The 15,748-nt window shown below is 45.1% G+C and overlaps 1 protein-coding gene across 3 annotated transcripts in view; it reads left to right on the forward strand.

Moving 5' to 3' along the window:
* efl1 (elongation factor like GTPase 1) overlaps window positions 1-10,282 on the forward strand; it is a 369,111-nt gene extending 358,829 nt beyond the window's left edge. For all 3 annotated transcript variants that reach the window (XM_085968866.1, XM_085968864.1, XM_085968867.1), the window contains one exon: window positions 8,343-10,282. In XM_085968866.1, coding sequence (XP_085824992.1) covers window positions 8,343-8,491 — 149 coding nt within the window. In that variant the 3' untranslated portion in view covers window positions 8,492-10,282. The remainder of the gene's footprint in view (window positions 1-8,342) is intronic.
* The last annotated feature ends 5,466 nt before the right edge of the window (window positions 10,283-15,748 follow it).

Here is a 15,748-nt window from a genome sequence, read left to right on the forward strand (position 1 = left end):
TCAAAAGTACTAGTGGTCATAGTAGTGGGAGTCCTAACTTCACTTCCCACTCTCTGTGACAGTTTTTAAATTAATGGCTCCCCAATCAGAGGAAACGTTCTTTCCCTATTCACTCTATTAAACCCCTTTATTATTTTACGGTAGTGTAGTGGTTATGTTACTAGCCTAATAATCCAGAGCCATGGACTAATATTTCAGAGTACGCAAGTTAAAATCTCACCTTGGCAGTTTGAGAATTTGATATTTAATTTAAAAATAAACCTGGAAATAAAAAGCAGGTACCAGTAAAAGTGATCATGAAACTGTCAGATTGTTGTAAAAACCCAACTGGTTCACTGATTTATTTTTAGGGACGTAAACCTCCCGTCCTTACCCGATCTGGCCTACATGTGTCTCCTGTCCACACCAGCGTAGACGACTCTTAACTGTTCTCTGAAGTTACCTAGCAAGCCACTCAATTGTATCAAAGTGCTAGGGATGGGCAATAAATGCCAGCCTTGCCAGCGATGTCCACAACCTGAGAATGAATTCTCCTCAGTAGAAATAAATGTGTTTGGGTGTTGGCGGCGATAACTGAGGTATAACTTAATCATTGAAGGGCTACTAACTCTTTCATGTTAATTGATGAGATGCCACTGTAGCTTTCCTAAAAGTTGGTCCTTAATAAGGACTATTGCAGACAGCACCAAATCTCGAGGCTTTGAAGACAGGAACTTCCAAAGAGATTAAGTTGCAGTAGATTTTTCCTGTTGATGAAAATGGAAAATAAAATTGATTATAGTTTAGCACAGCAGTTGTGAACTGTGTATTATTTTTACTACAATCTACAATAATTCAGTCAATTTTATGCTAAAAATTGAAATATTCAATCATTTGAATTCAGCAACATAAACAACATAGCAAAGTCGGAATTTGGTGCATAAAACTGAATTATCAGATGATTTGAATTAAGCAACTTTGATTTAATTGAATTAGACTATACAATGAGCTAACAAATACTGTAAAAAATATATCTATATAACTAGTTGATTTGTGGCATTGCAAGTGTAGTCTTCAGGTGCAAGGAGGTTTCGAGCCTGGGTTTAAAATCATACGCTCTGTCCTTATTGGGTAATACTTTTACAGTTAAATAGCAAATCTTATGGCAGTTTGGGAAGTAGAGTTGGTTGGAGTTATCTGCGGTACAGGCTGAGGAGTTTGGAGATGCAAAACTGAAGCACTACCGCACCCCCACTGGCAGGACGGTGTAATTACAGCGTGACAAGTTTACATAGCCAGCTTCCATTATAAATGTAGAAACAGAAATTTATAATTGGAAAAAGTTGTCATAAAAGTGTGATTAAAAACATGACAACAGAAAGTTTGTAGACAGGAAATACATGCAGATGTAAGATTTTTAATAAATCTGTCGGCAGTTAAATTCTGAAAGAAAATCTAGCATAGTGTTATTCTGTCAAAGACGAGCTTAGTAGGTGTAGTAATCTTTAAAAAAAAAAAAAAAAGTTCTCTGTTCATTATCTTGGGCATGCTTTAGTATTTTATCTCGATATCAGGGCAACTGAAAACACTGTTGGGGACGTATGACCGAGGGCTTATCTACAAGAATGGTCTGAAACACAGAAATCAAAAACATTAAAGTAATATAAGTCATCACACAAGGTAAACATGCTTAGAATGATGAGTGATGCCTACTCACAGAGTGAATGAAATGAACTTCAATTGTGCAGCTCCTCCGTTGCGGAGATGTATTGAGACTGAGTAATCACATCATAATTGTTTATTTGCAGTAAATCCATGTGAGGACAAAATCTTATTAAAACAGTAAACCTAGTTAAATCCACCACTCATTGTAGGCCTGAGCCACGGGGGACTAGGAAGGGTCCAGGTTTGGAGGTCTAGGCTCAGCTAGCTGACCTCAACCAAGGCAGCAGAAGGGGTACTACTGACCATCAGTAACTTTGAGCTAAGATGGGGCAATTATGCTTTTATGGACCACACCAAAGGCAGGAATGGGCAGGGGTGTGATGACCCACATAGCTGAATAGCCGGCCAGAACCCTAACCTCTCACTCTCTTGAAGAATGAGCCACATGAACAAGATACTGAGGGTTGCAGACGTCCAGACCCAGTGCCTTCAGCAGAGGAGGGGAGGAATTAGGAGAGGCAGAACCAACAGCTGAACTATCGCATGGAAATAATTCATCTCAGAGAGCGGAGCCCTTGACTGGCAGGATAAATGCGTTTATTTTTTTTTCAGTCTTGCTATGCCTTCACAAGTTCTGTACTGCTAAACAGAAGCAGATGTACGGTGACATATGCCCCTCCGGCACTGCCCTGAGTTCTCTGCGCAGAAAAGGGTTTTGTTTCACAGCGAATCTTGCCGTTGATTTCACTGCCATCTGTGTTCTCTAAATTAGACATCTCACTAGCTTAGATCTCCAACCAGGTGCGAAGACTTGCCTGTGCTGGTGCAGTAATTATGATTTTTGACTGCTGGGTGAGTGTTGGGTCATGCTATTAGCAGCATAAATCCTAAGTGGCATTCCAACCCAGTGGCTTGAAGGCTAAAGTTAATAAAAAAATAAAAAGTAATCTTGTCATAATTGTCTCCTGCAAAAGCAGCTTTATGTTCTACAGAAGTAATTTTTGAGATTTCCTGTCGGTGTGGTTACATTTTTTTTCGCTGTTGTTGAAGGGATACTTCTGTCAAAGGATTTGCTGAACAAAGCAGCTTATGTTTAACGTTGCTCAGTTAATGCAATGCTTTTCTTTTTTACCCCCAAACTGTCAAAAGAAAAATCTGAGGAACGTCGAATTTCCAAGTAAACTTTGGTGTACATTTTGCATCTTCATGCGGTGCCATTAGGGACCGTTCTGTAATATATACTGGGATGTTACCAGGATTGACGAGTTATCGTTCGGAAGAGAGACTGAGAAGTTGGGGCTTTTTTTTTTAGGGAAGTAAGTCAAAGGATGACCTGATTATTACATAGAATCTACAGCACAGAAACAGGTCATTCGGCCCAACTGGTCTGTGCCAGTGTTTATGCTTCACACGAACCTCCTCCCACCTTACTTCATCTCACCCTATCAGTATATCCTTCTATTCCTTTCTCCCTCATGTACTTCCCCTTAAATGCATCTATGCTATTCACCTCAACCACACTCTCTGAGTAAAAACATTTCACCTGCATTCCTTATTGGATTTATTAGTGACTATCATCTTTATGGGCCCTAGTTTTGGATTCTCCCACTAGTGGAAGCATCTTCTCCACCTCTACCTTATTATGAATGATGGCTTTAAAGGAGATAACTAGTGATGGATTGTTTCCATTGGCCAGTCAGCCGGTAACGAGATGCAAATTTAAAGCTGATCACAAGAATTAAAGGTGAAGTTAGAAAAAAAAATGATTTACACCAAGGGTGATTGGGTTGTGTAATTCTCTGCTGTGACCTGTTGTTGAAGCAGAGTCCATGAATTCTTTTAAAAGGGAATTAGATAGTTGCTTGAAAAAGAAGCCTTAAGATGTTTAGTGAGCGAGCAGGAGTGTGAGATTGGACTAAGTGGAGAAAAACACCACTGCAGACTTGATGGGCTGAATGGCTTCTATTTCAAGTAATTCCCTTTTAAAACAAGATATGGTTTTACTTTCCCCCGAATCCATGCTGCTTAGTATCTGTGCCGGCAACCTACGTACCAATACAATCACAGTATTTACCACTAGCTGGTTGGTATTCAAGTTATAAATGTACCTTATATCTTTGTGTGTCAGCCAGTGGCTCAGTTGGTATCACCCTCGCCTCTGAGTCACAAGGTTGTGGATTCAAGTCCCACAAAAATCTAGGCTGATAGTCCACTGCAGTACTGAGGGAGTGCTGCACTGTTGGAGGTGCCATCTTTCGGATGAACCCTTAAACCGAGGCCCCGTCTGCTCTCTTGGGCGGATGTAAAAAAATCCCATGGCACTATTTCGAAGAAGAGCAGGGGAGTTATCCCTGGTGTCCTAGGGCCAATATTTCTCCCTCAGTCAATATCACTAAAACAGATTATCTGGTCATTATCACATTGCTGTTTGTGGGAGCTTGCTGTGTGCAAATTGCTTCCGCGTTTCCCACATTACAACAGTGACTACACTTCAAAAAGTACTTCATTGGCTGTAAAGCGCTTTGGGATGTCTGGTGGTCGCGAAAGGTGCTTTATAAATGCAAGTCTTTTCTTTCTTGTACACTGGAAGCTAGGGAAGGGTGTTTCTCTGTCAGTGCCCCTTTAAAAAATATTAACCAGCTTAAAAAGGATTAGAATTAACTATAACAGCCTTTTTTCCCTGTCTTTTATTTGGTTTCTTTGTGAGCGGTTTGAAGGAGTTGAGGAGCCCTGGTCGCATGAGTAGACTGAATGATCCTCTGCACAACTGGTGCTGAAGCACATAGGGTCACTAGCATTAACTAATATTAATTCAGTCTCACTCACTCGTAAATCCTCCAAACCTTGATGTTGGCATTAGGCTTTGTGTTCAAATAATATTGTTTTAAAAGTTGTAATGTATTGACTGAATACAAATGGTGTTTAGGAAATGTAATCCTCCCCCCCATGGGCTTGAAATCACACTGGGAGATAATATGTACAAAAGATTATCACATTAGTTTGAAATTTCTCTTTGTTTGCATTTATATTAAATAAGTTAACGCTCCGCTAAAAAAGGAAGCGGAATTTCAGACATTGCATTAATCTGTTATCCCACAACTTAGTTTTAAGACTGGCATATCCAAGCTGAGGGGGATTAACCTCATGTTCGGCATCTCTGCTGGCTATTCAATAAATGCCTACCTATTGTAGACATAAAGAAAAATACATTTAAAACAGAGAATACAACAATGATTTTTAAAAGAACAGAAGCCAGCACTGAAAAAAGTACAGGAAACTTTCGTTTATCCGGAGGTTAAATGTCCAGAAAGCTCTATCCACCGGCAAAATTCAGGAGTCGGTTCAGATAAGATTTTTTTCTTTTCGTTGCTTTTTTTCTGCAGTTGTGAGTCTGCAAGGTCTAGCTGAAGCTGTTGCTTAGCTACAGAGACGCTTGCAAGCTACGCCGACTGTTTTGAAGCTGTTAGCAACAGGGTTTGTTGCTTCACACGGAGCTCAGAAGCTCCGTATGTTTTAACATTAGCGCTGGTTTCTACGGCAGTTTTGATGGGACGGCACCAGCTCGGCCCCGTCAGTGCCGGATACCAGAAAGTTTCCTGTACTAGAAAAATGAAAATGTAATAAGAAATGCACACAAACATGTCTTCCCCTTTAAGAGCCCTTTTACACTTCCTAATTCACCACTGCAGACAGGCAATCAGAGCACATGGTGCAATCCCATTCAAAGCAAACAGGAAATTGCACTGTGCCTTGTTTAAATGAATTTGGCTATTGCAATTTAGCTTTGGCACATTTTGGATGCTGCATGAATTGGTTGGGGATCTTGTGAAAGAGCTTCACCTGCCGATTTCCCAATCCTTGCTCGGTGTTCCACACCAACAGGTTGACCCCTGGAAAATGTACCATAGAATATTTTATATTTCTTCCACTTGTGGTTCCAGTTATTTGTAGGGGAGCAGAGAGGGCCCAGAGCTTCCGTACTCCACCTCAACCTATTGATCAGCGAGCAGACCTGGTCCCAGGCCTTTGTCAATCATGTCTGGAGCAGGGAGGTGCACTGGGCCATCCTGCAGTATCTCCACACTAATTTTTCTCTCCCTGCTTTATTGAGAGAAAGCACTTCTTCATTCGGTAGTCCTCCAATTACCCAGCTCAGTTGAGGGAGTGGCTGGCCCTGACCCAAGTTCCAACCACTTCACGGCACAGTGTGGGGTATCGGAGCGTTATGAGCTTTGTGACATAAATTGCCTCCTCCCACTTAGCAGGTTGTTGATAACTGAGTACCGAGGTTATCAAGATCCAATCCTTGCCATTTTAATTATTCACTTCTGATGTACATATTGGGGGGGAATTTTAACCTAACAAAATGGGTAGATTGGGGTTGTGTAGGAAGTTAAAGTGTTAAAAATCTGAATCCCGACCAGAACCTGTCTCTAACCCGCCCACTTCCGGTTTTAATGGAGGCAGGATGGGGGCGGGCAGCCAACCTGCTCCCAGGAGGTGGATCAGCATTTAAATATTATAATGAGGCAGGAAGCCTCTGATTATACCTCCATTTTGAATTTAACTTTATTTGGTCGGGTTTTGCAGGCCTTGTGAAACCCGGCAGCTAAAGTAAGGCGAGGACTGCTGGGTCACTTACCTCCTAGATTCAGCGTCCCTATCTAACCCACCCCCCGCGATCGGAGCCCCCCCCCCCCCCCGCCTTCGATGTCGTCTGCCTCCTACCCCCCCCACTCCTCTCCCCACCCCCACTCCTCTCCCCACCCCCCCCGCTCCTCTCCCCACCCCCCCGCTCCTCTCCCCACCCCCCTGCTCCTCTCCACACCCACCGCTCCTCTCCCCCACTCCTCTCCCCACCCCCCCACTCTTCTCCCCACCCCCACTCCTCTCCCCACCCCCCCCGCTCCTCTCCCCACCCCCCCACTCTTCTCCCCACCCCCACTCCTCTCCCCACCCCCACTCCTCTCCCCACCCCCGCTCCTCTCCCCACCCCCGCTCCTCTCCCCACCCCCCGCTCCTCTCCCCACCCCCCCGCTCCTCTCCCCACCCCCCCGCTCCTCTCCCCACCCCCCGCTCCTCTCCCCACCCCCCCGCTCCTCTCCCCACCCCCCCGCTCCTCTCTCCACCCCCTGCTCCTCCCCCCTGCTCCTCTCCCCACCCCCTGCTCCTCTCCCCACCCCCCGCTCCTCTCCCCACCACCCCCGCTCCTCTCCCCACCCACTGCTCCTCTCCCCACCCCCTGCTCCTCCCCCCCTGCTCCTCTCCCCACCCCCCACTCCTCTCCCCACCCCCCACTCCTCTCCCCACCCCCCCGCTCCTCCCCCCACCCCCTGCTCCTCCCCCCACCCCCTGCTCCTCTTCCCCCCCCCCGCTCCTCTCCCCCCCCCCCCGTTCCTCTCCCCCCCCCTCCTTTTCCTGGCCCCCGATCTGTTGCTGACTCCACCCTACCCTCCACTCCTCCCTGTGCTCCTCCTGATCCCCAGTCTGTTTCTCCAGCTGCCGATCGTTTCCTAACCTCCGTGCTGCTCCCGGCCCGGATCCTCACCCGATTTCCACCCCCAGCCCCCCAATCCTTAGCCATTCTCCTGGGTTTCCCGACTGCTTCGGAGCCCCCCTGCTCCCAACTCGCCTCCCCATTAAAATTCAGCCCATTATTCAGAATCATTACAGGCGATACAAATGGTGGGGCCACAGGTGTTCAAGAGTAAGTTTTGCTTTTTACTGTAAAACATGAATAAAGTTTACTAAAAGTTATAGCAGTAATACCGTGACATATACCAAGTAAAAAACTTGCTGGATGCAATGTGGGAGACTTTGACCCCTCATCTGAATGCTATCCAAAAATATTAACTGACAGTGTGTTCGAATACATAGGAAGCTTACACAAAAATAATTTGTGCCGTTAAATTCCTTTCTAAGATGTGACCGTGACACAGGCGTGTGAGCTGATTGCTTGTAAGATTCTTTAACCTACAAGTTTGTGTTCTGAAGTTGAGAGGAAGCTCCAAAGTTTTAAGTATTGCAAAGTGAAAAAAGACAACGGTCGCAGGACTAGAGCCTGAATCCAGCCCTCTCCGATGGGACAAAAGTCTCCCCTCCATGCTGGCTTAAGTGAGTTTGGCCACTTTCATCCTGCGGGGAAACCAGCTTGAAGGGAACCACAGGTCTACAACATCGTAGCCCCGATTCTCCGTCCCGCGCTCCTTTTGAGCAGTGCGATCACTGAATTTACCCTGAAATTGATAATTAACCCAGAGGTGCCATAAAGATGGCTTGTGTGATAAATGGAGAATTTCAGGTAGTGTGTGGGGTTAAGGTTTGTAGTTGGAGCAAAGAACAGCTTTGCTCTGCCTCTGTTCTTCCTTTCCCTGCCTATGTCCTGGCAGTGAACAGTATTTAATTCTGCAGCACTAGCATTCGGATTTTAATGGCTCAAAAATTAACAAAAAGTCTTATTTAGTACAGTGTTTTTTATACACATAGCTATCCTGGTCATGCGCTGTTTATATACTGAGTGTTGATGGAGAAGGGCATTCTCATCTCAAATATTACTCCTGCCTCCCATTGTAAACAAAGCTGGGAACGTTTTAATCTTCCGTGCGTAGCTGTTCGTTCCCTCTACCCCCACCCCAAGATTCTTTGTCGTGCTTAGGTTCAACTCCTTTGTAACTGTTGCTGTCTCGTTTGTGATGCAGATAATTCCCAGCGATCCCTACTGGGTTCCCACAACAGAAGAAGAGTACTTGCACTTTGGAGAGAAGGCCGATACAGTAAACCAGGCACACAAGTACATGAATACCGTGCGCAAACGCAAAGGGCTGTACGTGGAAGAGAAGATTGTTGAGCATGCTGAAAAGCAGAGAACTCTCAGTAAAAATAAATAATTGCTTCAGAATATAACCTTTTCCACGGATACTTATTCATGTGTGAAGAATGGTCAGAAGGTTGGAGATGAAATCTAAAATTTGCACAGAGAGTTGGCAAGATCTATTAATTTGTTTGATATGATTACCTTCAAATGCAAATCTAACCTTCTCTATTCCTTGTACTTGTTGAGTACAAAATGCCATCAAGCATAGTTACAGCCTGACTAAAACATGATCGAGTTGTATATGATATACTTTTTAATGAATGAAAACGTGCTACAGTTACTTGAAACTGAAATCACTGTGGCTAATGAACTCAAGCATTTGTGTGGCACCCTCTGTAGTTTATAGATGTTTGCATTTGATATTGAGCTGGTCTGTCTTGAATTACTCCTAACGAACCTATGAGTTTCAAGCAACACAGTCCAGTCCTTTAATCAGCCCTACTCCTGATTCAGACAATCAAGATTGAGAGTTCAAGAATGTATCGCTTACAAACTCTGCCTGTGGACTAAACTCGCCAGGTTAAAATTAAAACTAATTGGCCACATTTCAAAAACAATGCTACAGGAAGAAGTTGAACAAGTGCTTGTGCTACACTGTACCACGGGCTTATGAGGTGTCAGCAAAGGTCACAGTTTGAGGAGGCTGACATTCTGTTGAGCATAGCAGTGAGTTCTGATCCCGACAACAGATACAGTTACATACAAAAGCCTTTTAGCCCCATGAAGGCTTTATGGGTGGTTCTAACTGCTGTAAATATTGCAATCTCATTAACATGTTACATTTTTAATTCTTACTAGTACACAATTTTCCCTGTAATTTGTTTTTTTGGCACGCCCGGCCCCTTTAACAGGTGGCGCGGGCCATTCAAAATTCCTTTAAAGGGAAAGTTGCTAGTACCGTCACAGACTTTGGTTGTAAAGAAGAGTGGAGGGAAAATGAAAAGTAACCTTGAAAGAAATGAATTATTATATATGTACTTGTCCCAACTCACATACCCCCAGCCTAGGATGTATTTGGTTCAAATCTAGGATTCCTTTGCTTGCATTTTTCTGCCTTAGCCCAAAGCACATGGTGACAGAAGCAAGCAATCATCTTTTATGAGGATCCAGATTGGTTTAGGGTTCCGCTTCTTTTGTTTAATATCGCATAGCAGGTATACAGTCTACTGCTAACAATTTGAATTTTTTTGTACCAAAAAAAAATTGAATTATCCCATTTAAATTGAGCAATAACAAATAACCCAGCAGAGTGGGAATACAGTGCTAAAATATTGTCTTGTCAAATTATTTGAATTAAGAGTAGACTGTGATTTGTACATTGATAGCCGTGTAACATTAGCTCTGATCGATAATTTGTGATGCATAAAACTGATTCACTTCTCTGTATTGTAAAATCTGATTAAACATTGATTCGGTAATGTGAAGTGCTGCTTAAGATCACATTTTTAAGACGATCATTTTGTACAAAGGGACTTCTGCGTGACTCGCGATCAATAATCAGGCACGAACCAACCAGTTTAACAGTCATGCATGCACTGCCCACAAGCCTTGATGCAGGTTCGCTGCCCTCTTGGCATGGGGAGGAGGGGGAGGTAGGAAAAAACAATATAAATGCCTTTTTAAAAGATTCAAGTACATTTGCAAATCTAAAGGAACAGATTGGCCAGGAATGCAGGAGTTAAACAGACTTTTCTAACACAACTGCCGTAGTTTAATTTCTTTTATGAAATGCTGCATTAATAAAGAAGTTGTATGTTAAATCAATCACGATGCATCAATATATCTTTTTTTTTAATCTTACATCTGTGTATATTTCCTGTCTTCAAAACCTTACTTCCTGTTGCCACATTTTTGACTCATTTTTTGTCAACTTTTTACATTATATATTCCTGTGTCCACATTTAGAATGGAAATTGTCTGTGTAAACTCATAATATTAAAAGACACTTCCTGTTATTCTAAATTATTAACACCTCCCAAAATAAGAAACACTTTATTTTAGATTTTTGTAGCACAAACCAGCTGTTAATTTTTGATTTGGTTTGTGATTTTTCCTATATCTTAATGTTCCTTTTTTTAGTGTACGCTTCTTAAGAATTCAAAATAGCACGAGTTTCATCTTTTCAGCGATCAGTTTGCAGTTATAACACAGTGTATTATGGGCAGAGATTTCACTGACAATACTGATCATATCTAAACAGCTGCAACAACACTCAAGAAGCTTGACTCAATCCAGGACGAAGCAGTCCACTTGATCGGCCCCAATGTTCCCGTTAAGCTGCGCAGTCGCGCTGCTGTCTCGAGGTCCCGCGCAGGCCGCTTGCCAGCTTCACAATGCAAAAAAAAAAGCACATGCGCGGAAGTTTGAATGGGCCGCACGCACCCAAAACAAAATTAGAGGGAGCATTGATCAGCACCCCATCCACTGGCTTAAACATCCACTCTCGCCACCATTGGCGCACCGTGACTGCAGCGTGTGCTGTTTACAGGATGCGCTGCCGAAACTCGCCACGGTTTCGCGGCAGCACCTCTAAAACCAGTGACGACCTCCACCTAGAGGGACAAGAGCAGCAGGTACATAGGAACACATTCCCCTCCCAAGTCACGCACCATCCGAACCTGGAAATATATTGGCCTCCCTTCCTTGTCGCTGGGTCAAAATCCTGGAACTCCCTATCTAACAGCACTGTGGGAGCACCTTCACCACATGGACTGCAGCGGTTCAAGAAAAAGGCCCACTAGCACCTTCTCACGGGCAATTAGGGATAAGAACATAAGAAATAGGAGCAGGAGTAGGCCATACGGCCTCTCAAGCCTGCGCCATCATTCAATAAGATCATGGCTAAACTTCTGCATCGCCAGTTTCCCGCCCTATCCCCATATCCTTTGATTCCCTTAGTGCCCAAAAATCTATCGCTCTCAGTCTTGAATCTACTCATCAACTCAGCAATCAGCCTTCTGAGGTAGAGAATTCCAAAGATTCTCAACCCTCTGAGTGAAGAAATTTCTCATCTCAGCCCTAAGTGGCCAAACCCTTATCCTGAGACTATGACCCCTAGTTTTAGGCTATCCAGCCAGGGGAAACCGCCTCTCAGCATCTACTCTGTAAAGCCCTCTAAGAATTTTATACATTTCAATGAGATCACCTCCTTCTTCTAAACTCCAGAGAATATCGGCCCATTCTACTCAAGCTCTCCACATAGGACAGCTCGCTCATCCCAGGAATCAATCTAGTGAACCTTTGTTGTACTCCCTCTATATCCTTCCTTAGATAAGGAGACCAAAACTGTACACAGTACTCCAGGTGTGGTCTCCCAAAGCCCTATATAATTGCAGCAAGACTAATTTACTCTTATACTGCAACCCTCTTGCAATAAAGGCTAACATACCATTTGCTTTCCTAATTGCTTGCTGTACCTGCATCTTAACTTTCTGTGATTCATATACAAGGACATGCAGATCCCTCTGAATACCAACATGTACCACTCTTACCTTTTAAAAAATATTCTGCTTTTCCATTCTTCCTACCAAAGTGGATAATTTCCCACTTTCCCACATTATACTCCATCTGCCACCTTCCTGCCCAATCACTTAACCTGTCTATATCCTCCTCACAGCTTACTTTCCCACCTAGCTTTGTATCGTCAACAAACTTGGATATCTTACATTCGGTCCCTTCATCTAAACCATTGATACAGATTTTAAATAGGCCCCGGCACTGACCCTTGTGGCACTCCACTAGTTACACACTGCCATCCCGAAAATGACCCATTTATACTTTTTGTTTTCTGTCCATTAACTAATCCTCAATCCGTGCTCATATATTACCCCCAATCCATTCGGCCCTAAACTTGTGTAACAACCTCTTGTGTGGCACCTTTATCGAATTCCTTGGGGGAGATTTTCCCACTGAAGGCGAGATGGAGGTGGATTTCGGTTTGGATGGATTTAAAACCCGCCTCCACTTATAGTTTTCAAAAAATTGCGATTTTTCCCATGACTGACCACTTGATTTCAGAGGTGTGGGATGCCCTTGGTCAATTAGTGTTTTGGGACTGAAACTCGCCTCTGTTGACAGCACTTTTCCTGTCTGATTTTATGGTTTCTTGCTGCCACTCATTCCACAGCATTTCTGCCTATGCTGCACCACCTGCAACATATTCTGAGAAACCACTGTGTCCAATTCCAAAGCAAGGGCCTCCCCGAGGCTCTCGGATGTGTAAGATTTGCAAAATTTGTGCATCTCCCCAAAGGTTATTATCGATAAAAGGGACCCTGCGTGGACATTTTTAAATTAAAAAGGGTACCCAAGATGGCGTCCGTGCCTCGTGGCAGAAAGCCTACGGGTCTCCAAAATGGATTCTGCAGCACAGACAGTTTGGGGAAAATCGAAACTAAGGCTGCAGGTTTCCTGTGAAAAGAACTTTGTGTTTTGGGACCCAGACAAACTGAATTATGCATTAGACCGAATTAGAGGCAGATCTAAATTCAATGAGGCCTACAGTTAAAGCCATCAAACAGTCTGCATACATAATCGGAAACAGATTAAACACATCCATTGAGGCTGGACAAGCCCATCAAGGACTTTCAGGACAATACGAGTCAATTATCAGGCCGGTAGATGCAATTACTGGCCATCTAAAAATCATCAGTATAGATTGCTACCATTATTTTAACTAGCCCGCCAAAATTAAAACAAAGAACTAACCTGATTTGGCAGGCAGATAAGGGTTTTCGACGAAGGTATAATTGAAGGCCCCCAGGTAGCAATCGGTGAACTCCTGCTCTGCTCTCCTGCTGCTGTGCTGGTGCTGCCGCTCCCCGGCTCTTCGGCCCCTCACCCTCGTGGCTGCTGCTCTTCCCCCGTCCCGTGCTTACCCCCTGGCCTGTGCCCTCTCCCACTCCACCTGGACTTGCCCTGACACCGGGTCGGACAAACACGGGCAATTCAGGCCAGGCGAAGCGGGACGCGATGAGGGGAGGAGGAGGGAAGACCACCGGAGGGAAGGCCAACTGAGGATAGGCTTCGAATCAGCGGGCCTTCAGCCTCAGCCGACCTGTGACTATTTTCATGCAAACTCAAGCTGTCGACGAAGAACCATCCCTGCAAGGTAAAGTACCCAAGCAGAGACTTTAACTTTGGGGTACTCGAACCTGGACAATGCCCTTGCAGCACCCGGAGCCCACGTGACGGCGGCAGGCTCCAGAGAGCACCAAGAGTGAACCCTGAACCCAACCGCTGTTTTGAGTCTAACAAACCCTTTTGATTGGTGAGCATGAATTCTAACCCCTCATAGCTTAACCTAGTTGGGTATAGGGGGTGGGATAAGGATAAGGGGATTGTTAAGATAGTTGTTTTCCCTCGATGTGCCATGTGTTCCCCATTCCCTGTATAAGTATAATAGTATTATTATGACTCTTGTAATTTTTGCCTGTAGAAGTGTACACTAATAATTTTCCATAAGATTGTATCAAGTTTTCCTCTTCAATAAAAATCTTGGTTTTGTTTGCATCCAACCACCTGTCTACTCGAGTCTTCTCTGTATCGCTGCCTGTATCTAAGTCCGGTGTCCAGAACCCAGGGGGCGAGCGATTCGAACCGCTCAAGGAAGATAGTCAGAGGCAAAGCTGACTGACCCGAACACGCATATGCAAAACCCCCTACAGATGAGGGAGGCGCTGCAAATATTGTTTGAGAGGGTGACGGCTCACACGGAGGTGCTCTTCCACTCATCTGGGAGGAAGAGGCCTGCCAAGGAAACCAAGGCTGTGTGGGTACAGCTGGCAAGGGATATAACCTCCAGATCTGTGTGCAGATTGGGAGAATGTTTCTGTGTATTGATGAAATGCCATCCCTGTTGGAAAGCATTAAAATGATTTGAAGCCAGAATGTTGGCGTTATGGCATCTGTTCTTTTACCTTAGGCAACTCCACATTGCGGGCTCCACCACACTTGCATTGTCAGGTTGGTGGCCTGAGTGAAAGGAGGCCAGAGAGTCATGTCCATTGTCAATGATATCCTAGGATGGAGCCAAGGACATGTGCCAACTTGGGCAACCTATGCAAATCTGGCCAGGATAAGTTCATCCCTTGCATCCTGGGCAGCCATGTGCTTGCGTGCTGCCGCTGGCCAATACACTGGTGCTCTGACCTCCTCCTGCTCCTCCTCCTCCTTCCCCAGATCATCCTCCTCCTCCTTATTCTCCTCCTCATCATCCTCATCTGAGGAGGGCTGGAACTGAGCCACTTGCTCATCAGGAAGCTGCAAGCCATGACGCTGTGCGATGTTGTGCAGTGTACAGCAGACCATGACCATTCTGGAGACCTTGTATGGTGTATACTGCAGGGCTCCACCTGATCGGTCAAGGCAACGGAAGCGCATCTTCAAGAACCCAATGGTTTGCTCTATGATGAACCTGGGCGAAGTGTGGCTGGCGTTGTAGCGCTCTTCAGCCTCGTTAGCTGGCCTCCTGATCGGCGTCATTAGCCACTTCTTCAGGGGGTAGGCTTTGCCACCAAGGAGCCATCCGTTAAGTTGGTTTGGTGGATTGAAAAGCGGAGGAACACTAGAGTGCCACAGGATGAAAGAGTCATGGCAACTACCACAGAACTTGGCGCAAACATGCAAGCACTGCTTCTTGTGGTTACACACCAGCTGAACGTTGAGGGAGTGGAAGCCCTTTCGGTTGACAAAGATAGCTGGGTTGTGATGGGGAGCCCTAAGGGCCACATGTGTGCAGTCTATGACGTACTGCACTATTGGCAAGCCTGTCATATTTGCAAAGCCAACCAAACGGGCGGTTATACTTGCTTGATCCCTTGAGAAGTGGATGTAATTGTGGATCTTAGCGAAAAGGGCATCGGTAACCTGTGTGATGCAACTGTGGGCGGTCGACTGGGAGATGCCGCTGATATCTGCTGATGATCCCTGGAAGGAGCCTGAGGCAAAGAAGTTGAGTGCGGTGGTGACTTTGATAGCCACTGGGAAGGGGTGTCCACCCATTTCTCTGGGCACCAGGTCTTGCTGCAGCAGTCCGCAGATCTCTCGGACAACCTCTCACGGAAGTCTCGGCCTCCTTTGGCACTGTTGCTCACTCATGTTGAAGTAGCTCATCCTTTGTCTGTAAACCTTCTGTCGGGGGTATCTCCTGCGGCGAGGTGCCTCGATGCGCTGGCGCCTTCTGCCCTGTGCAGCATCAGGTGGCTGAGCAGGAGGTTGAGGCTCCTGCTG

This window comes from Somniosus microcephalus, chromosome 27 (assembly GCF_052327205.1).
Source record: "Somniosus microcephalus isolate GS21.2 chromosome 27, FLI_Smic_1.0, whole genome shotgun sequence".
In the NCBI taxonomy this organism is placed as follows: Eukaryota; Metazoa; Chordata; class Chondrichthyes; order Squaliformes; family Somniosidae; genus Somniosus; species Somniosus microcephalus.